Source organism: Drosophila tropicalis, unplaced genomic scaffold (assembly GCF_018151085.1).
Source record: "Drosophila tropicalis isolate 14030-0801.00 unplaced genomic scaffold, ASM1815108v1 contig_1190, whole genome shotgun sequence".
Classification (NCBI taxonomy): Eukaryota; Metazoa; Arthropoda; class Insecta; order Diptera; family Drosophilidae; genus Drosophila; species Drosophila tropicalis.
In genome coordinates, this window is record NW_027172561.1 from 466,794 (window position 1) to 492,813 (window position 26,020).

At 37.8% G+C, this 26,020-nt stretch overlaps 4 protein-coding genes across 4 annotated transcripts in view; 2 read left to right on the forward strand and 2 right to left on the reverse strand.

The window, feature by feature from the left end:
• The first annotated feature begins 475 nt into the window (after positions 1-475).
• On the forward strand, positions 476-2,158 carry Adgf-B (Adenosine deaminase-related growth factor B). Its single transcript, XM_068293081.1, has 2 exons — positions 476-1,469; positions 1,528-2,158. The coding sequence occupies exons 1-2, from the start codon at positions 531-533 to the stop codon at positions 2,128-2,130; spliced, it is 1,542 nt and encodes a 513-aa protein (XP_068149182.1). The 5' UTR covers positions 476-530; the 3' UTR covers positions 2,131-2,158.
• Positions 2,159-2,362: 204 nt separating this feature from the next.
• Ccn overlaps positions 2,363-26,020 on the reverse strand; it is a 78,283-nt gene continuing 54,625 nt past the window's right edge. The window contains exons 5-10 of the mRNA XM_068293094.1: positions 22,538-22,617; positions 20,667-20,811; positions 19,119-19,567; positions 18,861-19,013; positions 17,424-17,714; positions 2,363-4,708 (exon numbers count right to left, since the gene is read on the reverse strand). Coding sequence (XP_068149195.1) covers positions 4,085-4,708; positions 17,424-17,714; positions 18,861-19,013; positions 19,119-19,567; positions 20,667-20,811; positions 22,538-22,617 — 1,742 coding nt within the window. The 3' untranslated portion in view covers positions 2,363-4,084. The remainder of the gene's footprint in view (positions 4,709-17,423; positions 17,715-18,860; positions 19,014-19,118; positions 19,568-20,666; positions 20,812-22,537; positions 22,618-26,020) is intronic.
• LOC137579374 (spermine oxidase-like) lies at positions 6,481-7,915 on the forward strand. Its single transcript, XM_068293116.1, has one exon. The coding sequence runs from the start codon at positions 6,591-6,593 to the stop codon at positions 7,794-7,796; it is 1,206 nt and encodes a 401-aa protein (XP_068149217.1). The 5' UTR covers positions 6,481-6,590; the 3' UTR covers positions 7,797-7,915.
• Positions 11,015-12,711, reverse strand: LOC137579364 (spermine oxidase-like). The gene has a single exon (XM_068293105.1). The coding sequence runs from the start codon at positions 12,614-12,616 to the stop codon at positions 11,156-11,158; it is 1,461 nt and encodes a 486-aa protein (XP_068149206.1). The 5' UTR covers positions 12,617-12,711; the 3' UTR covers positions 11,015-11,155.

The window sequence follows — 26,020 nt, forward strand, 5'->3', positions numbered from 1 at the left end:
TTCGCGCTCGTAATGAGCTGCTGGGGTTGGAGGTTGTTTGTGAGCATTTTATGATCCAAAAGGCAGCAAAATGCAGGCCCGGCTAGCGGCACCAGGTTAGAGTCCGCTGCAAATATGTATGAGGCCATAAAATTGATGGCCTTGTGTGTGTGTGCGTGTGCGGATTTGTGTGTAAAAGAGCGCAAAAATGGACGCCACAGCCAGTGGCAGGCTCATCAATTTGATGTCGTGCACATTTAATGTGGTGTTGAGGGCGCGCGGATGCATAAAAAACAAGTGAGAGCCCAAGTCCCCATAAATTACTAATAAAAGCCGCGTGAACGATGTATGTATGTATGTAGTTGACGCGGTCGGTCGCCATTTTGTTGTGCTGTATGTGCGTTAACAAATGTTGCGGCCCATTGACACATTCTCCTCTGACAGGTTAAAGCTGTCAAACAACAAACATTTTGTTGTTTTCTCTCTCTCTCTCTACTTTTCCGTTTTGGAATTTTTTTCTTCAAAATTATCTGTGTAAGTTTTCTAGAACTATGCGTAGGATATTACGTGGTACTCGTTTGAAGATGGTGCAACGTCATGCATCCTCGATAAGTCGCAGTCTAAGGAATACCACACCAACAGCTTATAAAATCCTTCGCAATGCTGTGGCCAGAGTGGAGCAAATTGGTAGTTTGGGCTACAAATTGCATTTGAACGAGCGCGAGAGGGCAGCCAATGAAGTGATTATGGCGATAAAGACGGCTGAGATACAGCGGGGATTACTTGATCCAGCGAAATTTTCACCAAGTCATCATATTTTTACGATGTTGACAAAAATCAAGGAGTCGCCGTTGTTTAACATATTAAAATCAATGCCCAAGGGTGGAGTCCTTCATGCTCATGATACGGCATTGTGTAGCACAGAGTTTCTCATAGAGTTGACGTATCGTGAGAATTTGTGGATTTGCAACACGGACGAAGGCTGCAAGGCAATTGGCTTTCGTTTCTCTGTAGAGAAACCCACCATGAAGGCCATGGAGGAATGCACTTGGGAGCCAATGGAGGCATTTCGAGAACGCCGTGGCGAAGAGAATGTACGTCAATATCTAATGCAACGTTTCAGCATGTATCCCTTTTCGAATTTTCGTTCTAATAATCAAGCCTGGATTCATTTCATGGGCATATTCATTTTGCTCGATGGCCTGCTTTTGTATGCACCAGTCTGGGGTGATTACTATTATAATGCTCTTAAGGAATTCCATGAAGATGGAGTGCAATATCTAGAATTAAGATCTCTGTTGCCTGAATTATATTGTCTCAATGGTGAGAAATTAACAATTTCTGATACTGTAGCCCTATACAAGTCGGAAGTGGAACGTTTTGTGTCTGAAAATCCAGATTTTATTGGTTCAAAATTAATTTATGCTCCTTTAAGGGGAGTCGAACCAAAGATAGTAGATGATTATGTTAAGACTTGTGTCGTCTTGAACGTAAGTTATTGACTAACCAAATTAACGATGGCATGACTTACCGGCGATTGTATTTTAGGAAAAGTTTCCTGATTTTCTTGTTGGCTTCGATTTGGTGGGCCAAGAGGAATTGGGACGTCCATTAATTGACTTTGTTGAGCAATTGTTAAAGATGCCCGAGCATATTAATTTCTATTTCCACGCCGGTGAGACAAACTGGTTTGGCTCCTCCATCGATGAGAATCTCTTTGATGCCATTCTGATGGGTACAAAGCGTATTGGCCATGGTTATGCCATTACCAAGCATCCATTTGCCATGAGTCTGTGTAAATATCTCGATATTGCCATTGAAGTGTGTCCGGTGTCGAATCAGGTGTTGCAACTTGGCCAGGATTATCGCAGTCATCCAGCTGCATTATTGATTGCTGAGAACGTCCCCATTGTTATATCCTCAGACGATCCTTCGTTTTGGCGAGCTACACCCTTGTCGCACGATTTCTATTTTGCCTTTCTGGGTATTGGTCCTTGGAGAGCTGATTTGCGATTTCTGAAAAGTCTCGCCATCAATTCCATCAAATACAGTGCCATGCAGGACAATGAAAAACCAGCGGCCTTTAAAAAATGGCAAAAGAAATGGGATATATGGATAGAAGAGGTTGCAAAATTAAAAAAAACCAACTAATTGTCATCGAAAAACCACCGTTAAAAAAAAAAAACCTAAAAGTCTTATTGTATATTGAAATTTGCATTTATTTCTGTATATTGGTTTCTGCAAGGATTAACTCCACATTTAGCTAAGAGTTTGTTTTCTTTGTTTTTAGTTTTGAAACTTACATCGATACAATTGATATGGGTTTATAGATAAGCTTCGATTTGAATGGTGTTTCTTGTTTTGTTTTTGTTTTCCTTTGTTGTGTTTTGGTTTCGCGTCATTCTCGTGTTTCGTTTTCTGGGTTTAAATTATAGCATACTTTGGGATATCTTTTGAGTTTGCTGGGATATGTTTCGGGTGGTGTTTTTTCTTTTTTTCTTGGGAGGTTTCGATTGAGAACGAAACTATGTGGCTTACTTTGTGTTACTTTCATTTAGTCATGGTTTTTTTTTTTTTTTATATTAATGCTAGGCAATTTTAACTTATACATTTTTTGTTTGGTAATTTTAATTGGTTTTTTTTTTATTTTGGTTTCAAGCAAAGTCTTATGTATACTTATACACATATATGAATATATATAGCACAGTTATAACTTCAATACACACAAATTTTAACATTTGTTTTAAAGATGTTTTTATTTTTTGGTTTGGTTGTATTCTTTGCAATTTTTTTTTAGATCAAATTACGCCTTGATGCTGCTGAAGCCGTCTATATAGCAAGCTTTTAGTTTTTCCTCGTTTTTTTTAATTGGTACATCTAAATTGTTGTTGTTTTTTAAATTATTAAATTGGGCAGCATTTCAATTTACATGACAATTATTAATTTTGGGAATCGTTTTTTGTATATTTATGTATATATATATTTTTTTTAAATTTTGATAGCTTTTTTTTTTATTTTTCCTTTTTTTGCTGTATATATATGATCGCAAAAATATCATTTCGGTTTTGAATTGCCATGTCTTTTCTTTATATATATGTTTATGTATACTCTTGCCAAAACGATGGATTGTTCCCTCGGCAAACAACAAAACAATGAGAAAAAAATGGCTACACTTTTGCTTTTTCATCTAAGATGGTTAAATAAAACACAAATTCGTAAAAAAATATAAAGAAACAATTTTAAGTCTAATTTTCGTATGTCAGAAGGTCCTTAGGCAGCTACTAATCTATCACCCTTTTTTGACTGAATAAAGGAATGGTTCAAAGGATGCAAAGGACCAGAGTTATTTCAAATAAAAACTGATATTGAGACCGTTTTTAACAGTAGAATGTCCTAATTCAGATAATATCTATCATAAAAAGCAATTTGAAATCAACTCAAGATGTTTATTAAATATATGAATATATTAAATCCTGAAACATATTGAACAAATTTGGATGAACTTCTAAGGTTATTCCGTTTAGCAAGAATATAGAAACTTCGGCACGGCCGTAGTATAAACTTTGCCCTCTCCAGCTTTCAATGTTGTTAATCTCTTTTAGTGTTGTTGTTGCTGCTGGGTGTATTAATGTATTTCTCACATACATACACACATAATGTCCGTATATATACTTATGCCTCGATATGTTCAAATCCTAACCAATTTCCATTAAATTTTGTTGTCCCTTATTTATTTTTGGTTGTTCTTTTTTTGTTTTTTTTTCTTTAGTTTTTAATGTGTGTGTGTGTGTGTGTGTGTGTGTGAGAGTTTGTTGTGTATTTTTTCTTAATTTTTTGTTTTTTTTTTTACAAACTTAGTTAGTTCCCAACTCTGGCCTTATGTATCGCTATGCTGTACAAATCTTAAACTGACCTTATGTATGTGTATTATAGCTTCATATTCCTTCCATCCATTTCTTTATCTTTCATTTACCAAATTCTTCAGTTTTTGGTTTCGTGTTTTATGTTTATCTCCTTTTTCTTTTAGTGTGTGTGTGTGTGTGTGTGTCTGTGTGAGTGAATGTGTTTATCGCATGCGAGAGAAATAATTACGACTCATTTTACGCTATGTTAGCTGTTGCCATTGTTTTAACGGTTTTCTATTGGCCTTGTCCTCCAGATGCTGCTGCTGGTGCTGGTGCTCCTCCTCCTCCTCCTCTTCCCCATCCACCTCATTCTCAGTTTCGTGATGATGTTGCTGTTGCCATTGCTGTTGCTGTAGTTTTGCGGGTTTCCAGCTTGTTTCACCCACACTAAGTGGATATGGTATAATATCGGGCTGTTGTTCCGACGACGAGTTGTTGTCATCCAAATTGTTGTGTTGGTTGTTGTCCCCATCGTCATCATTATCATTATTATCATTTTCATAATTATCATTGGGAGCAACAGCAGCAGCAGCAGCAGCAGCAGCAGCAATATCAGCCACATCATCATCATCAACAGCTGAAGCTCCAACAACAACAACATTATTCCCATTGGTTAGCTCATTTACCAGGCCATTATTTTCGTGAAAATGTTGATTTTCTTGTTGCGCGAAATTATTTTGGCCAGACAGTTCATTGTTATTATTGTTGTTGTCGTTGTTGTTGCTGTTGGTATTTGGGTTGCTGTTGCTGTTCTTGTAATTGTAACTGGCGTTAGTTATGTTCCCGCCAACATTGTCATTGTCATTGTCATCCTCATTGCAATGCTGCAGCATCAAGACAAGCAAAAATATATAGAATGAAGAGAATATAGTTAGTACGACTATTGAATATCCTTTGCTTAGTTTAGTATTTGAATTATTTATCAGTAATTTCTCAACCATGATTATGTATATGTTTGTAGATGTGTTCCAAACAATCTGGCCTTAAATAATTTCCAATTCGAAATATTACTCTTTCCCTAAATAACTGAAATACTTTTCCAGAAGTTGTAGCTAACAGCGTATAATAATTGGCTAATAGGTGGATTGATCAGAAGTTAGCCCAACGAAATCATCTTTCAATTGGCTATATATCGAATAGATGAAAATCCCTTTTGAAGCAGGATTGTGGCTAATCATTGACTCCTGCAGTAAGGGTATTCCAAACGCAACAATTTTAGTGCAAATTTAATGGAAATTCACGCATAATTAATATGCCCATTTATAAGCAAAATTTAATTAAATTTTTTCTGCAACATTTTAATTAAATGCATTAAAACAGCGTCTCCCAAACACCCCCCGCTTTGGTCGTGATGTGCAAAAAAAAAAACAAATTTTAATACAAAAATTAATTTAAATAGCTGTAGAGTAGTTAAAAATTTAATTTATAATACTAAACCAATTAAACAAATTTTTTAGCGAGTAACTGAAAGAGAGCGAAATAGAAAGCTTTTGGAGACAGAGAGAGAGAGAGAGAGAGGGCTCGCCTAGTTTAATTTCGACATATTGCGATAATATTTATTGTTTTGTAGTTTTGCTGATTTGATAAGTTTTAAACCGATAAGCTATTTCAGATGTTAAAACAATTTGTATACCCTTGCAAAAAGGGTATATTAATTTTGGTCAGAAGTGTGCCACGCATAGAAGAAAGCAGCTGCGACGATACAAAGTATATATATTCTTGATCAGGCACGACGAGACGAGTTCAAATAGAAATATCCGTCGGTCCGTCCCTCTGGATCAAAGCAAACTCCTCATAGACCGTTGGAGCTACAGATTTGAGATTTTGCATGTAGGCTTGTATATACTACAGGGTTTATCTCGGAGTCAGCCGGATCGGATCACTATAACTCCCATACAAACTGTACAGTCACGAACAGTGACTTTTCTCAATAATTTCGTTATTTTCTGAACTATTGAAATAAAATATTGGTGGGTTTATTACACCCATGAACGATTGAGCAAAATTTGATGAAGATCGGGAGACTATATCATATAGGCCATTCTTTCGCAAACATAAGCCTTTTTAGATAAAACATTTTTCCACATTGATGGCTATAGGTAAGGAAAGAGCTACCAAAAAAAAAAATGCAAGGGTATACAAGTTTTGACGCGGTCAAAGTTAGCCCCGGTCCCCTGGAATTATTGCATCTTACGTCGAAATTATTTCAATTCAATCTACAAAAAGTGCATTGAATTCAATTCTTCAATTCATTTAGTTAGATTCATACAGTATATGGATAGTATAGATATAGTTCAAGGCTGGATGCACTGAAACCACAGTACATGCGTTTTCTTATCTACGAGGTCAGCTGCGACTGATAAACAAAATGTTTGTGTATAAAAGCAAACAAAATTTGTAGGAAACTATTCATTCCTAGTTAGTTCTTTTTGCCGCAGTATGAGTAACAGTTGCTCGATATCAACTCCCCTAATTGGTTCTGCCAAAAAGACCAATAAAGAAACTGCTCGCATTGTAATCATAGGAGCTGGTTCCGCGGGCATTGCTGCTGCCACAAGACTTTTGGAGCAGGGATTCAATCATGTACAACTGCTAGAGGCAGAGGACCGTATTGGCGGACGTATTCATACCATACCATTTGCGGATAATGTCATCGATTTGGGCGCTCAATGGTGTCATGGCGAAAAGGGTAATGTTGTCTATGAGATGGTCAAGGATCTGAATCTTGTCGAACGCACTGGAAGAGATCTAAATGAACTAAAAGGTCGATTTATACGCTCGAATCGACAAACACTGCCCCAAGAAACCGCAAATATACTCTTGGGTATTATGGATAAATTTGCCGTGGATGAACATGAGAATTATGAGGGCTCGAGTGGGGATTATTTGACGCAAAGCTATTGGAAGGAAGTGGCAAAGCAATTGCCATTGCTAGAACCAGAATTGTCCAAGGAAGCTTTGAAGCTTTTAAAGCTTATGCTATGTGGTTGGGAAGGCTGCGATCACTTATTTGAATTGTCCTCAACGGATTATTTCATTGATTGCGAAGGGGATAATCTGGTGAATTGGCGCGATAAGGGTTTCAAAAGTATACTCCGAGTTCTAATGAAATCCCAAGAAGACCAACCCGATGACCTTGGCGTACTCACTGGTCGTGTCTTGCTTAATAGACGCATTTCGCAAATCGATTGGGTAAAGGATGATAAGTTGACTCTACGCTTGTGGAATGGTGAGATTCTGCAGGCAGATCATGTCATTTGCACAGTTTCTCTGGGTGTCCTCAAAGAACAGCATGCAGAACTGTTTGTTCCTCGACTGCCAGAGGCAAAAGTGCGTGCCATCAAGGGTCTTAATCTCGGCACTGTGGACAAATTCCTCTTGGAGTTTTCATCTCCACCCATGCCAGAGGATATCGAAGAATTTCAATGTTTGTGGCTGGAAAAGGACTTAGCTGAGCTACGTGGCACCGAAATGTTTTGGCTCGAAAGTGTGAGTGGTTTTCATTGCGTGTCCCATCAGCCGCGTTTGCTAGAGGGTTGGATAATTGGTGCCCATGCCCGGCATATGGAGACGCTCACAGAGGCAAAAGTTTTGGAGGGCATTCAATGGCTTTTTGGCAAATTTCTTAACTTTGAAATTCCGCAGCCAAAACGTTTTGTTCGCACCCAATGGCATTCAAATCCCAATTTTCGTGGCAGTTACAGCTACCGCACAACCTATGCTGATGAGCTGGATGTAGGTCCTTGGGATTTAGCTACTCCACTTCTGGATATTAATGGACGACCCAAATTGCAATTCGCTGGCGAAGCTTCAAGCAAAACTCACAATTCCACGGTACACGGAGCCATCGAAACGGGTTGGCGTGAAGCAGATCGCCTTAATGAATATTACAATGAACGAGGTGCCAACTAGGAGTCGGTTAATTCGAAAACATCTAACGTGTTAAACTTATATTCGAATACATGTGAACAAATTGAAATCGATTAAGAAACTTTTAACTGTTCTCAGTCGTATGCCGATTGAGAACTAAACTCGAAGTTAACTGACTCCAGAATTTAAATACTACCAACTAATAATTATTTGTTTAGCTAACTTCACGAATGATAAAACTCTAATGAAATTAAAATATTCCAACTTCTTAAGTCTCAACTCAAAATGCGGTACTTTAGTAGTAATGTTTAATACAGGACTACAATATACTTGAAAACCAAATGTCCTCCATGTACATACATATGTATGTATAATCAATCTTTTTATTCCAAGAATTTTGTATGACACTTCAAAAGAATTTTTTAAAGTGTACTCCAGCCCATGGACATTTTATATTCATTTCTGGTCCCATTTCCATTTCCATTCCCGTTCCCATTTCGCTTTATGCATTCACATGATGACTTCTCCAAGTCAACTTAACCACTCACAATTGTAGAACAAAATACACACAGACAGATAGAGAATGAAATCCTTTGGCTGTCCAAAAGTACCAAGGCATAACCATTACCTGGACCCAAAAAAAAAAAAGAAACGAAGAAAAACATAAGCTCCATCTGCCACCCCATGCATGGCAAATGGATGTATGCATGTATGTTTGTATCTGCCCGGCGCTGCTCTCGTCTGGTCAAAGCAGAGACTTGTTTAACATTGTCACTCCAAGTCTGTGAAGGACAAAAAGCACGTATCCGCTTGGCTAGACACCGGCCATCATTGTTAGGCATCAACTCAGCAGCAACAGCAGTTCCAACTTCAACAGATGTGGCCGAACAACTTGTAGTTGAATTCGGTATGGTGGATGGGACCGGAGATTCGCCTTTCTTTGCCTTGCCTCGTGTCGTGCTCTTTCTAACGTTCTCCCCAAGCTTCTTTTTTTGTTTGGCCCGAGAATGGCGTCAAAGTCGCATATGTAATTGGGCTAACGGGGTAATCTGCGATATACAAGACACATACACACCCAAAAACAAACAAACAAATACCAGAGAGCAAAAGAAACAAACAGACATAAAGTCCAAACAGAGCAGAGCTAAAATAAAGCCGAGTTGGGTACTCCTGAGTAGTAGTCGGTCGTCTGGTTTCTAGCATAAATTTGAATTTTCAGCATGGCAGCAATTGTTGAAGCAAAGCCCTAGGCCAATCCTCTGGCATTTGCCGCTGGTGCCCTCTGTGTTCTGTGGTCCTTCTTTTTTGCCCAAAAAGGCTTGGGAGGACGGAACATGGAATGCATTGCGTTGGGCGCACAATCTCTACGTTTTTGCTGCATCCCAGATAAGTGCTAAACTGATTTTTGCTTTTGCATTTGGCTTTCCAAACCTCCCTGTTTGCATGTGTTAGACCAAAAAAAAAAAAGGCCAAAAAAAAAAAAAAGTTTCGGAGGTCGTGGGCTGTTAGAATAGTGAATTGTTGTTTGTAAATGCCCTGGAAAACAGGCGCAATTACAATGTTGTTTGCCAAAATGTTGGCTGCAAATGAGTTGGTCAACATGTTTTTTGGTCAAAACGGTCAAAATGCCTTAGATACCAAATATTGCGTAGAATGGAATGCAAAAACAGTTCAACAGTTTTAAACACGCCAAAAACTCAAAATTGAAACACAAATCCAAATGCTGAGAGTCTGCCAATTTGGGGATTCAATCAAACTGGACCAGCAGAGTGTTGCGAAATTGGAATAGTTTGGAAACTAATACATATAAGCTGATAAGGTGGTCTAAACTGGTTCAATTTATGGAAACTGTAAAAAGGAAGACTTTCAATGTGGGATAATGCTGTAATGTCAAATTGAATAGACTGATCTAAACCACTTTCAGCAAATTGCTAAAACTGTGGGTATATAAGTTTACATGAAACTGGTACTTTGTAAAAATATCCATTTAAAAAGCTGAATATAAGTTTTTGGAGTCATAATACAAATTAAAACATTATTCATTCAAATGCTATAGTTAGAACAGACAAAAAGTTTCTTGCATGAACTTCTAAGTTAACTAGATTAGAGCTTCATATGATTTGGGTTTATTCAAAAATACTTTGCTATTCATTGGCATTTTTTGTCATCGCTTTAAAATATTCATATATTCCAATTCAAAATTAATTTAAAAGCACTAAATAGAGAAAAGACTTTAGTTGCAATTTGACATAGTAAAAGATTCGCAAAAAGGGTTTTTTTATAAATTTTTCAATATAGCGTGGGCCCCTCAAGGTGCGGCTGATCTGGCACTGGCGACAAATACCGCCCTGGGCTTATCTTATCTGCTACAAACTGAACTGAAACTGCATAAACTAACGATTCAAATGTAAAACAGGTTTTCTAAACATATTGAAATTGTCCATAACTAAGGGAAATAAACTACAATAAGGCAACATAAACAGGTATAAGACTTTTATATTGTAATCGAAACGATAATTGTATGAAGTCGGCTCATAACCTTAAATGGTTTAATTTTCAAAAAGAAGTCAAATTTTGTAGAACTGCCAAAACTCTTTACACTTTACATCTCTCAATAAAACTTATCTGTTTCAGGAGATCTAATAAAAAATCAGAGGGCCGGGGCTAACTTCGACCGCGTCAAAGTTTGTATACCCTGGCAACTTTTTTGTTAACTCTTTCCTTACCTATTAGCCATTAATGTGGAAGAACGTTTTATATTATAAGGCTTATGTTGCGAAAGAATGGCCTACAATCATAGGAAATAACGAAGTTATTGAGAAAAGTCACTGTTCGTGACTTTGGGGTTTGTATGGAAGCTATATGACATAGTGGTCCGATCCGGCTGAATCCGAGATATACAACCCCTGCAGTATATACAAGCCTATGTGCAAAATTTCTAGGAGGAGTTTGCGCTGATCCAGACGGACGGACGGACATGGCTATTTGAACTCGTCTCGTCGTGCTGATCAAGAATATATATACTTTGTATGGTCGGAGATGCTTCGTTCTATGCGTTGCACACTTCTGACCAAAATTAATATACCCTTTTTGGAAGGGGTAAAGCAATTTGTATGTTGTGACTTAGCAACTATAAATTTCGAGCTCTTTTATCCAGTTCTTATCAGCTTATCAGCCGACAACTTTCTTTGTTTATCCAAACTGATCTGTAAATAAACAACTTGTCGAAGTCTCAACACTTAAAGTCAAATTTCTGGGGATTTGTCTGTTTCTTTTTTTAATGTAAGAATTATCATTATTTATTCAACTAATGCCGAACGCAGGTAAAAAAATATATAGGTATGTGTAGGAAAAAAAATTGATTTAATTTTAGGTTAATATTTATGAATGCATTTTCGTTCCTACAATTGGGAAGTGCGGGAACGATAATAGGTATTTAGACGTTCCGCTTCGCGCCAGCCTGTCTCGATGGCCCCATGGACGGTTGAGAAGTAATGTTTGTGCGAGGCCTCGCCGGCAAATTGTAAGCGTGGTCGTCCACCCACATCGAGGAGCGGAGCTTCCAAATCCCAGCCACCGGTTTTCAGCTCATCCGTGTAAGTTGAACGGAAGGTGTAGCTGCCACGGAAATTGGGATTCGCATGCCATTGAGTGCGCAGGAAACGTTGCGGATGTGGCACATTAAAAGGCAGAAATTTGCGAAACAACCAAAGCAGACCCTCGAGCACTTTCTCTTCGGTCAACGTTTCCATGTGACGGGCATGCTCACCGATAATCCAACCCTGAAGTATACGGGGCTGATATGAAACGGGATAGAATCCAAAAACGCTCTCTAACCAAAACATTTCAGTACTGCGCAATTCCTCCAGATCTTTAGCTAGCCACAGGCATTTGAAGGCTGGCCAATCTGTTGGCAATGGTGCTTCGGGGAATTCCAAAAAGAATTTATCCACAGTGCCCAGCTTGAGACCTTTGATGGCACGTACTTTAGCCTCCGGCAGGGCTGGCTTGAAGAGTTGCGAATGCTGCTCTTTGAGGACACCCAACGAGACAGTGCATATTACATGATCTGCGGTTAGAATCTCACCATTCCATAGCTGTATAATCAGTTCATTTGAGCCTTCCCAATTTATTTGGGAAACGCGTTTGTTTAGCAACACACGACCATTTAACATGCCAAAATCCTTAGATTGATCTTCCTTGGCATTCATTAACAATTGTAGGAATCTTCTATAGCCCTTATCACGCCAATTGAGAAGCAGTTCACCCTCACATAGCCAATAATCAAGATGTCCGCGCCCAGAGACTTCGAATAGATGATCAGCTGCCTCCACAGAACTCTCAAATTTATGGAACACAGCCAAAAACTCTTCGGCTATGGGACGATCAATTTGTGGTAATTTGGCCAATTCTTGCCAGTATTTTGTTGTCAAATAATCACCAAGTGATCCCTCATAGTTAATCAATTCCGTTTGTCTTTCGGGTATTGAATTAATGGCAACTGATCTCAATTGTTCGGCTATTTTTTCGTCAACAACTTCCCCATTGGAACGCACACACTTGAATGTCTCATAATGATCTTCAGTGACTTCAAGAAGACTTAAGTCCTTTACTCGCTCATATACCACATTGCCCTTCTCGCCGTGACACCACTGGGCACCCAAATCGACAACATTGTCCGCAAATGGTATGGTATTAATACGTCCTCCAATGCGATCCTCTGCCTCAATCACGAGCACATTACGAAATCCCTGCTCAAGTAGGCGTGTGGCAGTTGCTATACCCGCAGCACCAGCACCAATGATGACAATCCGTGCGGTTTGTTTGGTCTTGCTGAGCAAGCGTATGGAAGCGGAACTCATGTTTTTTTTCTCTCCCGGTCTTTCTCTCTCTCTCTCTCTGTCTCTGGCTGACTGGTTTAATAGTGATACTTCGATGGCACGTTCGTTTGGCTCTACGTTTGACAACCGACTGAAGCGAATTCTCGAAATGTAAAACACACTTTCACCCCAAACAGCACATCGGCAGCTACAGTCTGCAAATATGTAAATCTTATGCCTTCGTTTGTGTTGACGCCTACTCTTATACTTTGAGTTTTATAGTGTTTATTTTTTGCACATACGATAAGGTAAGAGGTTTTATCAACATCTAGTTTTATATTCGATAATTGGCTAGTTATATGCATCTAAATTGAATGTGGCAATCATCATAAAGTTCTAAACAATTTATCGCTATCAGTAATTGTGATAAGGTGTGAAAAGAGCAATCATGAGGGTTAGCAACACGCTCTCTTTATCTCTCTCGATGGAGAGTTCTCTCCCTCTCTGTATCTCTATTGCTAGATCTCTTATATTTATTCATTTAACTTACACTCAGTGGGCAATAATATTAAATAAGCCAACTTATCGTAACACTAACTAACTAAAGGTTAGTTATGAACATTTTTATACCCTTGCAAAAAGGGTATATTAATTTTGGTCAGAAGTGTGCAACGCATAGAACGAAGCATCTCCGACCATACAAAGTATATATATTCTTGATCAGCACGACGAGACGAGTTCAACTAGCCATGTCCGTCCGTCCGTCCGTCCGTCCGTCCGTCTGGATCAACGCAAACTCCTCCTAGACCGTAAGAGCTACAGAGCTGAAATTTTGCACGTAGGCTTGTATATACTGCAGGCGTTGTATATCTCGGATTCAGCCGGATCGGACCACTATATCATATAGCTCCCATACAAACCCCAAAGTCACGAACAGTGACTTTTCTCAATAACTTCGTTATTTTCTATGCTATTATCGTGAAACTTAATATTAGAGAGTTTACTACGCCTATAAGCGACTATGCCAAATTTGATCAAGATCGGGTGACTATATAATATAGCTCCCATACAAACGAGCAAGTCACGAACAGTGACTTTCTCAATACCTTCGTTATTTTCTGAGCTATTGTCGTGAAACTTAATATTAGAGAGTTTACTACGCCTATAAGCGACTATGCCAAATTTGATCAAGATCAGGTGACTATATCATATAGCTCCCATAGGAACGATTGGTCGAAAACAGTGACTTTTGTAAATAACTTCGTTACTTTTAACGCGATTGCTTTTAAATTAAACATTTCTTAATTTAATATATATGTTAATGACTGTGCCGAATTTGATAAAGATCGGGTGACTATATCATATAGCTCCCATAGGAACGATCGGTGGAAAACAGTGACTTTGATCAATATCTTCGTTATTTCCTATGATTGTAGGCCTTTCTTTCTCAAGCTTAAGCCTTTTTAGATAAAACGTTCTTCCACATTGATGGCTAATAGGTAAGGATAGAGTTACCAAAAAAGTTGCAAGGGTATACAAACTTTGACGCGGTCGAAGTTAGCCCCGGCCCTCTGGTTTATTTACTTTTCATTAAAATTTCCGACGAGAGATGGAAAAACTTAAATACAGGAGATATGTTGCTTTATATTGAAAATTAAATACGTAAGTCGTCTCGCCGATTTCGGAATGCCACGCACCAGTTAAACAAACATTTTTCAAATGTAAAACAACAAAGTCATTTATGTATTTTAATAAAATCTCGCTTAGCACCCTAGCGCCACCACCAGCCAACGGCCAACTCCGGCCTTACGGAAAACGGCTATTTGGATAAAATTTGGTCCGCTGTTAGATATTAATTTAAGTAATTTATATATGCAAAATTTGAAAGAAGGCGTGGCAAAATTTTATCAAGCAAATATACATACCCAATATGGAGACTCTAGCTAGAATAGTCTTTGGGGAAAACACTCTTTTTAAATTGCTGGGGCGGAAAGGGGCTTGGCAGAAATTTGAATCAAACTCGATCGCTTTACATACTACACGAGTCTACATACCAAATTTTTTGTCTCTGTCTTTTATAGTCTCAGAGTTCTAGGTGTTCATACGGACAGACGGACAACACTATATATACTTTATGAGATCGGAAAAACTTCCTTCTGCCTGTTACATATGTACATTTTGGCAGGTGCATGGTAAAAAAGACCCTTTGAACTCGCCATCTGACTCCGACCAGGGTTTTGGGATTACACTTTAAGACTAGACTTATTTTGAATATGAAATCGTCGTTGCATTGTAAAGTTCTTTTTAAAATTTTCTTTCATATGTGTTGTGTGAAATATGATATTAGGTAATTCGAGTTAGTTTAGGGATTTATTTGAAACTGTTTCTTAATAAACTTAGAAAGTTTTATAAAAAAAGTTTTATCCAAAAAGTTTACAAAACTTCCCAGTTTGTCCGCGATGCATTCTTACAAGCACTTTAATTTGATTGTCTAAAGAGTATTTTAATAGGTTTGGACCCGACACTCATCCAACTTAATAAGAAAATTAATACAAGTGAATATTTGATATATTATTTTATTGCACAGCTAAGTTATACGAAAATTTGTATAAATTTAGGGCTGAGTTAGTCAAACTTAACCGTTATCTTCTTCATGACAGTTAGTTGGTTATATGTACATATATTGTCTTTAGTCTTTTTGAACTCAATTGTTTGCATTGAATCAATTGAAATATTTGTGAAAAAGTTATGAAGGAAATTGGCTTTTTCTGTTGCTTTTGTGGGGCAAAATTGGGAGCCAAGTGTGACTAAGCCAGCGAATGGAAATTGAATGAATTGTTTGATAGGTAATATTTGTGTTGGGATAAATTGTTTTTTAGAGGATTATTTTGAAATTGGCGCAAACAGAACAAAACAAAATTGTTTTTAATCTTTAGAGGTTTTTTTCTCCTCGTGGTTAGGTGATTGTGTGTGTGAAACATGTTGCCCCCCACATTTCTATACTTCCATTGAAACATTCACATCGATGCGAAACAAAAGCCTCACTTTAGCCGCAAAACTAACACACACAGGCTAACTTATACAAACACATGTTGAACGTATTGCCCGGAAGTATGCAACAAAATGTTGGTTAGCTTTCATGCATGATTTTCTCTCTCTTTTGGGCCACCGCACTGCAGCGACATTACCGCCACTGCTACTGCTGGGGCCGCCTCTTTGATGAATGTATTCATAAAAATCCAATCATTGCAATTGCAGAGCACTCGCCAAAGTAGAAAATACAAATACAGAAAAGGCAAAAAATAAAAAAAAACTCACACACACACAAAAAACAAAACAAAACAAAAGCGGAGCATTCAAGATGAATACGCCGAAATAATGGGAAAACACAACAGACAGATGGGTGCGGCGGCGCGCACTCCACAAACAACAACTGACTCTGAATACTATAACCCAAAGCACTCCATTTCCACCATTCTGCCCCTCCATCCCTCCGTCTACCCCCAGCCGACAAAAAAAATTGCAGTAATATTTTCATTTTTTATTTTCTTTTTTTTTTTTTAGCTTGTGTCGTCGTTCTTTTAGAAAACAAAAACACATTTGTGCAGGGAATGGAAAATAACAAGCAGGCCTTCTATATATGTAGATATATGTACAGATACATATATATGTATTTTATAATGATATCGAATAACTGTTGACCATTGCACTATGGTCAGAAATTGGATTTTTTGACTCAAATATTAGAGATGTGAAATATTACAAGCACATTAGTTGAACTAAACAAAATATTTGAATTTTGGTTTTAAAATATTTTGGGAAATTTCTTTTTATTAAAAGAAAGTTCATGAAAGTTTTAAATTTTTTTAACTTATGTAACTAAATGCATTTTATCAAGAATGTCTACATTTAAGGATACAAGTTTGGAAATGAAATACTCAAATTTAAATTTTTTATCTTATTTTGCTAACCTGCACGAAGCCAAAATCTATCTGAATAAACCATCATCTTAGTGCCTCATTCGCAGGGAAACAAAAGTGAACAAACGAATTCTATAAGATATACCCAGAAGATTTCCCTTTATGTTAGGAGCTTAAGCGCGCCCAGCCTAAGTTAACATCCACTTTGAAAAAGGAAGTTTTTGTTACAATCACAATAATGGAAATATTTGTAATTTTTCCAACCAAATTTATCTTTTTTTTTAATCGTTGCAAAGTTGAAAAGTTCCAGCTTTAAGTGTGCCCCCAAAGGAAAATTAGAGAAATATTTTACACTTCTTTTTTTTTAGCTTATTCATAAAGATATAGAAAATAAATTAAATTATGCCAACACTTGGGATTTTCGGACCATAGTGCATGGATTGAATTTCTGTAGAATAATCAAATAACCAGCGACGTTCTTAACTTAGAAGTTGTTTCTGATAAAATCCATCATACCCCATAGATCAATGCAAAGGATATCAAAGGAAAAGAAATTTCAAGAGCCACCGGCAGCCGCGGCGGCAGCGGCGGCAGCGGCAACAACATCGACAACAAATGCGATTAAAATGACAAGTGAAAGCAATTTTCATGCAGCTGCTGCGAAGAGGTAAAGACCCGCCCCAAAACTCCCGTTCTCCGACGATGGCTGAATGACTCGCTGGCATGGAATGCTGGCAAATATGACCGAAGGCAAAGAAATATGACTACGTTTATGGCTCTCTGTCTCTAAAAAAAATAAAAATGAACACTGAACCAAAAGGTACTATATTCTCCCATTACAGATCCCCCAATTCCCCAATCCCGCCCAATTTCTACCCCCGCCAGCCCTTTCAATTCATTCGATTCATTCAATCTGCTTGGGTACTTACATTCTTGTTGCATTCACATTTCAGTATCCATTCGACGGCAATGAATTTATTCTCAATTTGTATCTGATGTGATTGCAGAAATTCCTGATCGATTGGTTCCAAGGCGACGGTATCCCATAACTGTGCATTTGGTTGCTCCTTCAGCTCCACCGACGACGTTGAGGACGACGATGAGGATGAGGATGACGATGATTGCTCCACTGAATGGTGTTCCCTTTGACGTTGTTGTTGTGTTCGCTGTTGTACATAGTTAATTGGATCTACGGCATTTAAAGGACACAACAGCTCAACCTGGCCATTGCAAGAGAATATACAGAAGAAAACACAACGAGAAACAGACAAAAGAGAGAAAAAGAAAATGGTAAAAGATTGGAATTGTAACAAGTTGGAAATCTGAGGCCTTTCGTTTTAATAAATTGGAAATGTGCAATGGGGAACAGGTGCTAAATTGATTTTGACAGCATTTGACTTTTAATTTTGCTACCATCTGCCAGTTGCCATTTGCCAATTGCCAGCTACCGATTGCCATTTGGCCCCGACTGCAAATTGACATTTTAATGCAATTTGCTTTTTAATTAAAACTAAAAGGCGGCAAAATAAAAAAGCAAATGAACGCGCAACGGCAAACCGGCAAAAGCCAATAAAGCAAATAAACAAATAGGCAAGCGTAATTGCTATACAGAAGCGAAACAAAAAGGGTAACGACAATTTGATTACCTGTTAAATCAAAATTGCAACAATTTCTAATTGAACATCAATTCAATTCCAAATCGAATGAATTGCAATATTTAAAGTTAATAAAATTATTTAATATGGAAATTTCTTTGAAAGCAGAAACCAGACACCCAGAACTTTAATAAAGATTCCAGTATACATATATTCTAGGATTGAGGTCAGAGCTTTAAAGCAATAGCATAAGTTCTGTTATCGATAAGTCTTGATCAATTAATTTTGTTGGCATGCGATCAGCTTTGGTTATCGATAAATCATGATCAGTTAGAATTTTAAGATCTCGAATCGTGAGATCTTTTTAGTCTCTCTGTTGCCGGCTCTCTAATATGAAATGTTAATAGAAGCTTATTAACCAAAACTATATTCCAATTGGTCGTCTTTTACGAAATGTGGTAAGACTTTAAAAGTTCTTCCAAGGAGCTAGACAGTGGATTTTCTTTAATTATTGATGAGTTTGCATTCAAATTAAAGCTAATTTAATTGAAATAGACAAATAACAACTAAAGAAAACAAAAGCCAGCAGATGGCGAATGCATAATAACAGAGTAAAAAAAAAAAAAAAAATGTATTTTTTTTTTGTTCTTGCGCTAAAAGTTTTTTGCTTTAGCTCAGCTGTCAAGTGCAGCTGGTGCTGATGCAACCGCCACTGAGTCCAGCTTAGCCTAGAATTGAGGGGGAATCTCTGAGTCTCAAATTGAATCTCACCTGTATAGTTGTCGTCGCTGCTGGGATACAGCACTTAATGCCACGATGGCAACGTCCACAAAGTTTGGGTCGATAAAGTTTCCGCGAGACGCACTCGCCCAATCGTATCCTGGCCGGACCCAGACGCTGTATGCTGCGACATTCATGCCCCTTCTGCAATAAGGAAGATTCCATGGAATACGATGGATGGGATGAAGTTGATGTTTCAGTTCAGGCTCATGGGCTAATGTCTGTTTGTTTTCACTCAACAACACTTACTCGTATTCTGTGAGCTGGCTCCTCTGGTAAAACCATATGTTGCTCTTGTTGTTGTTGTTGCTGCTCCTGTTGTTGCAGCTCCTGCTGTTGCTGCTGCTTCTCATGGTAATGATGATGATGATAATGATGATGATGTTGATAGCTATGATGATGGTGATGATGATAATGAGTGCGGGAATGCAAATGGGAATGGGCCGGAGGCTGATTTTCAATCATGTTATGTTGTCGCCTTTGCGTTAATGACCGGCTGTTGCTCCTCAGATGCGACTCTTGCTGTTGTTGCTGCTTATTGTCCTCAGCACATTTGCGATTCTCGCATAACCGCAAATTGCTCAATTGATGGCAACCCGCATGAGTGCTGGTTTGCCTAGTAGCAATCCCTAGGCCACATGACTGACTGCAGGCGGTCCAATTGCCACTGATGCTGCTATTGTGGCAGGTGGCATAGACTGCAATGGCAAGTTAAGAAATGAAAGAGAATTTATTTTTTTATTCCCTGCTAATGTTTATTGCTTATGCTCGTTTATCATGGTCAATGGGACAGATGCCGTAAGTCAGTTGCGTCTAACGAATGTATTATTACCCTTGCCCAGCTATTAAAAGAAATAAGAATCTACTTATCCAATGCTTCCAACAAATAAGAAATACAATCAAGTAATTCTATCTTTCAAAGTGTCAAAGAATCCGTTTTAAAAATCGTATCTTATTATAACAATTACGGATCCATGAGGATGGTCAAATAATTCGTATACCTAACAAAATTGTACAGTTTCTCTGTTTGTAATGGATCATGCATCAATATTGTTCTGATCCGAAACCAAAAGGCTGAATCAGAATTGGTCCATCAGATCCAGATCCATCTCTGTAGTCTAATTTATATGTATATGAAGAACTAGATTTCTAGATTTCTTTCAGTGTTATGCTTGAAGTAAAAGCATTTATTAGCTGCGCTAACAAAAGAACGGAAAAAGTAATAAAATTTCACTGAAATGTAATTTCAAATCGATCTGCGTCTGTGAACTTCGCTAACGATTCATAATGAAAGCTTTATACCCGATGGAGCTTTCTAGGGATGTCCGAGAACGCTTAATAATCTTGTTTATTTATTGCATTCTGCGCGTTTAATTAACACTTAATCCTTGTGTAAGTAATTATGCTGCTCTTGTGCTACTCCAGTGGCAGTGGTGGTATTGGCCCTCGGTATGATGTGGTTGTGGGTGTGAGTGAGGGCGTAAATGGGAGCCATATGACCTCCAGTCAGAGACCGAAACAAACACCGAACCGTCCACTGTTGGTTGTCATGGAATAATTCATCTTTATAAATATGCGCTGCGCTTTTCGTTGGGCGCTTAAAAAGCATTAAGTTGAGAGAAAGAGAAGAACCGGATGCGAACAAAATGTCTGGCCCCAGAGCGCCATTAACTTGGCCACTGGAATGATGCTGGCGGAATGGCGAAATCGAGGTGTAGAGCAAGGGCAGCGACTCGACCATAAACACACTTATAAAACAATATAGTAAGAGGGTTGGAGCTGGATGCCACAACTTACCATCAGCTGTTGGATTCTCACAGAGCCACATTTTGCAGCAGTGGCCGGGCACCTCGACGAGGCGCGGTGATCTGCACGAAATTGTGTCCTCTGGTGCCGGCAGCTGTTCGTTTGGACACAGCGTGGAGCAGGCATGGCGACCGTTCTGCAATTGGGGACATTAAAATACATTAAATGTGGCACAAAGTGCTTGTCTTCTTATTTTTGTTGCTGTTCTTGTTGTTATTTCTGTGGCGTTTATTTAGCTTTAGATGGGAGGGTGGGTACGGGACAAACCAAAAATAAAGTCATAATGTAAAGAAAATATTGACCCAAAACGAAAACAAACGAAAAACCCAGGGAGCCAGCCACCAACTCGTCTCAGAACACAAATTGAAGGCCTCCCCCACTCCCATGCTCAGCCCAGTCTGGGACCAAACCACTAGGCGTATGACCATGAAATGACTAAATGTGTGTGCCTGTCTGTGTGTGAGTGTGTGTGGTTAATTTTGTTGTGGACTTCAACTGGAAATTAACATTATTTTTTGTTTGTTTTGTTTCCTTCTATAGTTTTTGCCCGCTCACTGTTTTATTTATAATATAGTTTTTGTTCTCCTTTTCAGAAGGTTTTGCACGTTTAAGATTTGGACTTTGTCTTTTTTTTTTTTTTTGCTTTCTGTTGTCGTCGCAAAATTGCATTGCATAAATTGTGTGGCTGTGTGTGTCAGTGTGTGTGTGTGGTGTATTATTTTTTTTTAGCCAGTGATAAACTACCTTGGCTGAGACGACCAAAAAAGGTGAAATGGCCAAATACTCTCCCCAGATATATGTATGAGCAAAAATGCACAACCATAAAGCATTGTCAAGGATTTGCCGTTTGTTTTGTGGCTTTTTTTTTATCTTTGGTTTTTTCTTGGTTCTCTTCTGTGCTTTAGATATGGCTAATAAGAGACCGTTTTCAAGTTGAAGCTAAAGAACCCTAAAGCGGCGAATTTATGTCCCATTTAATACAATGTTTCAACACGTGCTCTTATTTCGTTTATGCTGTAGTGCTTGTTAAGTACCTTGTACTTTGAGTTGCCATTGATTTAGGTATCAAGTTGTATTTGAAAGAGGTATGTGTGTAAGACGTCTCACCGACTTTGGTATACCATGCACCGAGTGAAACAACTGCTTTAAATTTATAAGAAATTCTTCTTAGGGTCGTTTACGGCCAACTCCGCCCTGCCTTGGCTATTTTATATGATATTGATATCTCAAGATTGATAGCGAAAGATTGGGAAGAACATGTTTTATTTTGAAATAAACTTCAGGGGTCTACATATCAAATTTGGTGGCTCTTACGGTCTCTGAGATTTTGTTGTTTATACGAACGGACATGGCCAGATCGACTGCGCTGTTACGAATGAATATCCTTTATGGGGTCGGAAAAGCTTTCTTCTGTCTGTTAAAGGCATTTAATATACTATTTCATCTTAAGGGTACGTGGTATAAAGATAAACTATTTACCGTCTGTCATGCAAAATATAATTTCATACATAATAAATTTTCAATATTTAATTTTGTTTTGTAGAAAATTGAAAGTTTTTAACGATGAACTCTGTGTAAATTTCGCAGATTTAAATCAAATGCTTTTGCATGAATGTTTTCCTTCCTTTTTCACACTTTAGTTTTAATTACAATGGAATTCAGTATGCTAACAATTTTTGTGTAAAATGTCGCCAAAAACTAAAAACAGGTTAAAGACAAAACAAAACAAAAAATAATAAAAAAGAATAAAACGAGAAAACGTCGTTTAATAAAACTGCAGTTGACTTTGACTGTGTCTGTGGTTTGTGGCAAACGAATTTGCCCCACCCCTCGCTTCTTCTACCCACCCACATTCCACTTACCTCACATACGCATTGGGTTTTACAATCCAATTTAAATGTGACTCCATGTGCGAATGTTGTGTTGCCAACACTGCAATTGGCTGCAGGCGGACCCAGGACCCAGGGCATAGAACCAAGACCAGAACCACGACCAGCATCAGAATCAAGCCCATGTGACAGTCCAAGAGATGCACATTCACATTCACATTCAGATTCAGATTCACATCCAGGAGGAGCAGCAGCAGCAGCGGGAGTCGTTCGAACCATTGTTGTCGCGTAGCCAAAAAAAAAAAAAGAAGGGGAAAGAAAAAAAATCAAATGAGCATAAAAAACAGGACAGCACAGACAAGAGGACTTTGAGTTTGGCCAGATGTGAGTCTAGGGAAAATTGCCAAAATGGAAATAGAAATAGAAATTGAATTGTATGCACTAGTAAAATGGTAATCTTTAACAACAGGCCACTGTACCTACATATGTATGGATGTAGGTAGGGACACACACACGTACAGCAAATTTCAGTTTGGACTTAAATATAGAAGATCTTTAAATTTTTGTTAAGTGGTTGAAGGACGCATAAAGAAGCGTTAAAAGTGAGCTTGAAAATGAACTTAAGCACATTCATTTCAATATGATTTTGACCCTTAATTTAAAACTAAACAAATTTATTCTCCACTCCATCTAGTTCTTATTCATTATTCACGACAAGTTTCAAAATATCAGCTTTTACCCTCTCTGGCCTCTCTGCTTTAGGTGACAATATTATACAAACTGATAGAGATAAAAGTTATAAATTTTATTGTTGTTTGATTCAATCTGATAACTTTTAATACATACAAATCAAATTGTGTTAGTAAATGGCAAGCATATGAAAGCGTTATATCCAACTTCTTTATCATATCTAAATAATTGAAAAGAGCGTATGCAAGCATACTACGTATTTATTCTTTGTTGATAATGACGATTTCTATACAAGGGAAACAGCAAATTTTGTCATTTTAGTTAATGATAGTTATACCCTTGCAAAAGGTATAACAAAATTGGTCAGACGTTTGTAACGCTTGATCATTCTGCTTTTAAAATTCTATAGCGCGGCCAATTTGGAAGCTATTAGGATGAAAAATATTCGAATCGGACATAAATATCATCAGTATAAGTATCTTTATGAAATTTAGTATAACGATAGCCTTTAATGCTTAACATCATATCCCTGAATTTCAATAGGAACCGTAGGTTATTTAAACCTCAAGTTATGGGCGAAGAACAAAATATTGAAGACCCAGCGAAATAGAAAGGAAGAGAGTACTGAGTCACAAAACTGAGAGAGTATATTAACTTCGGCATAGCCAGAGTTACCTTTTTCGATAATTTTCTTTTTCTTTTATATACACATAGATTTGTCTTGAAGCGTCTTCCGCAATCAGATACACCCACTTTCCTGTGGGAGAGTGTGTGTGTGTGTGTGCGTTTTCCTCTATTTCGTTTCTTTTATTCTTGTTGTTAATTTATTTTCCTCAAATGCGTAATACAGGCCACATGTGCAATACCAAAAGAATGAAACCCAATTAATGTCAGCGGCTGTTTGTTATAAATTTTCCTTGCTGTTTCTTTTCATTTTTGTAATGTATGTATGTGTGTGTGTGTGTGTGTTTGTATGGGTGTTTGTGCGTTTTTCTTTTTTGCTTGAAACGCATATTTGCCAAACAAACAATAGACTTTATGTGTATTCGTGTCTCATCAAAATTGATATTGACAAATGTTGTTGCTTTATGGCATGCCATTAGGCCGCAAAAGTTTGCTTTTTGCAACAGAGAGATACATACGTCTATGTATGTGTATGTTTGTATCTATGTATGTATATGTTGTAGCCGCCAATCACAATTACTTTGGTTTCGGTTTCGTTTTCGGTAGCATTTGCAATGCTGTAAGAACTAATAGCCCTTAGAGTCTGAGAAGAAAGGAGAACGGCGCGGACCCACCCACTTATCTACGTGCTCTGTACTTTTCTACTTTGAATTGATTTCGCCTTGACGACGTGACTTTGTAAGCGAAACGTGTCCTTCTTTGCTACAAGGTGGAGGGGGAGAAAAACCAACATTAGACATCATCATTCATTTGGCATCAATGGTTAATGTGAAAATTGGCATTGCGAGCTGATTGTAATGAATATATGTACGTGTGTGTGTGTGTGTGTACGAGTATTTATGATACTTAGCAATTTGCTTGTACTTATGGCATTTCTCGTTTCTCTCTCTCTCTCTCTCTCCCATTTCTCTATCCAAATACTTAGTCATACAGTAGTGAACTTGTTTGTGGCAAAAAAGGACTTGAATCCTTTCATCAACCCACTAGCTCAAAGAGCTCACACCATTTCACTTTGTGGCGAATTGTGTCATTTTCGAAAGTGCAATCTTCTTAATGTACTTTGCCATAAGATGACGACAACAACAGCAACAACAACATCGACGATGACACACTCACTCGACAACAACAGGAAAAAGCTGTCTGCATTGAACACATACTGGCTAAGACCCTTGTCACACCCACCTAAACATGTGTGTACATATATCCAACATTGAACATTTTTTTTTTTTTATATTTTCTTGCTTTTTTTGGTGAAAGCATTGGAGCAAGGTTAAGGGCTAACGCGGAGCTGGTGGGGTGGGGATGACTGGGGGAGTTTTGTTACAAGCAACTGCTAACGCTTAACGAAAACGAATTTGCTAAAGTAAAAACAAGTGAATGAAATTATATTGCATTAACAACGAATTTTTGGCACCCTATCTAGAAGTAATCATCTATCTATCTTCTATCTGTCTTCTATCTATCTTCTATCTGTCTTCCATCTATCTTCTATCTATCTTCTATCTATCTTCTATCTATCTTCTATCTGTCTTCTATCTATCTTCTATCTATCTTCTATCTACCTTCTATCTATCTTCTATCTGTCTTCTATCTATCTTCTATCTATCTTCTATCTGTCTTCTATCTATCTTCTATCTATCTTCTATCTATCTTCTATCTATCTTCTATCTATCTTCTATCTATCTTCTATCTGTCTTCTATCTATCTTCTATCTATCTTCTATCTGTCGTCTATCTATCTTCTATCTATCTTCGATCTATCTTCTATCTATCTTCTATCTATCTTCCATCTATCTTCTATCTATCTTCTATCTATCTTCTATCTATCTTCTATCTGTCTTCTATCTATCTTCTATCTATCTTCTATCTATCTTCTATCTGTCTTCTATCTATCTTCTATCTATCTTCTATCTACCTTCTATCTATCTTCTATCTGTCTTCTATCTATCTTCTATCTGTCTTCTATCTATCTTCTATCTATCTTCTATCTGTCTTCCATCTATCTTCTATCTATCTTCTATCTATCTTCTATCTATCTTCTATCTGTCTTCTATCTATCTTCTATCTATCTTCTATCTACCTTCTATCTATCTTCTATCTGTCTTCTATCTATCTTCTATCTATCTTCTATCTATCTTCTATC

What these genes read in the sequence shown, in the direction of transcription:
- Adgf-B (XM_068293081.1), top strand. Translation starts at nt 531, where the DNA reads ATGCGTAGGATATTACGTGGTACTCGTTTGAAGATGGTGCAACGTCAT. An exon ending in AGACTTGTGTCGTCTTGAAC is followed by an intron (nt 1,470 to 1,527) that starts GTAAGTTATTGA and finishes ATTGTATTTTAG; the next exon opens with GAAAAGTTTCCTGATTTTCT.
- LOC137579374 (XM_068293116.1), top strand. Translation starts at nt 6,591, where the DNA reads ATGGTCAAGGATCTGAATCTTGTCGAACGCACTGGAAGAGATCTAAAT.
- LOC137579364 (XM_068293105.1), bottom strand. Translation starts at nt 12,616, where the DNA reads ATGAGTTCCGCTTCCATACGCTTGCTCAGCAAGACCAAACAAACCGCA.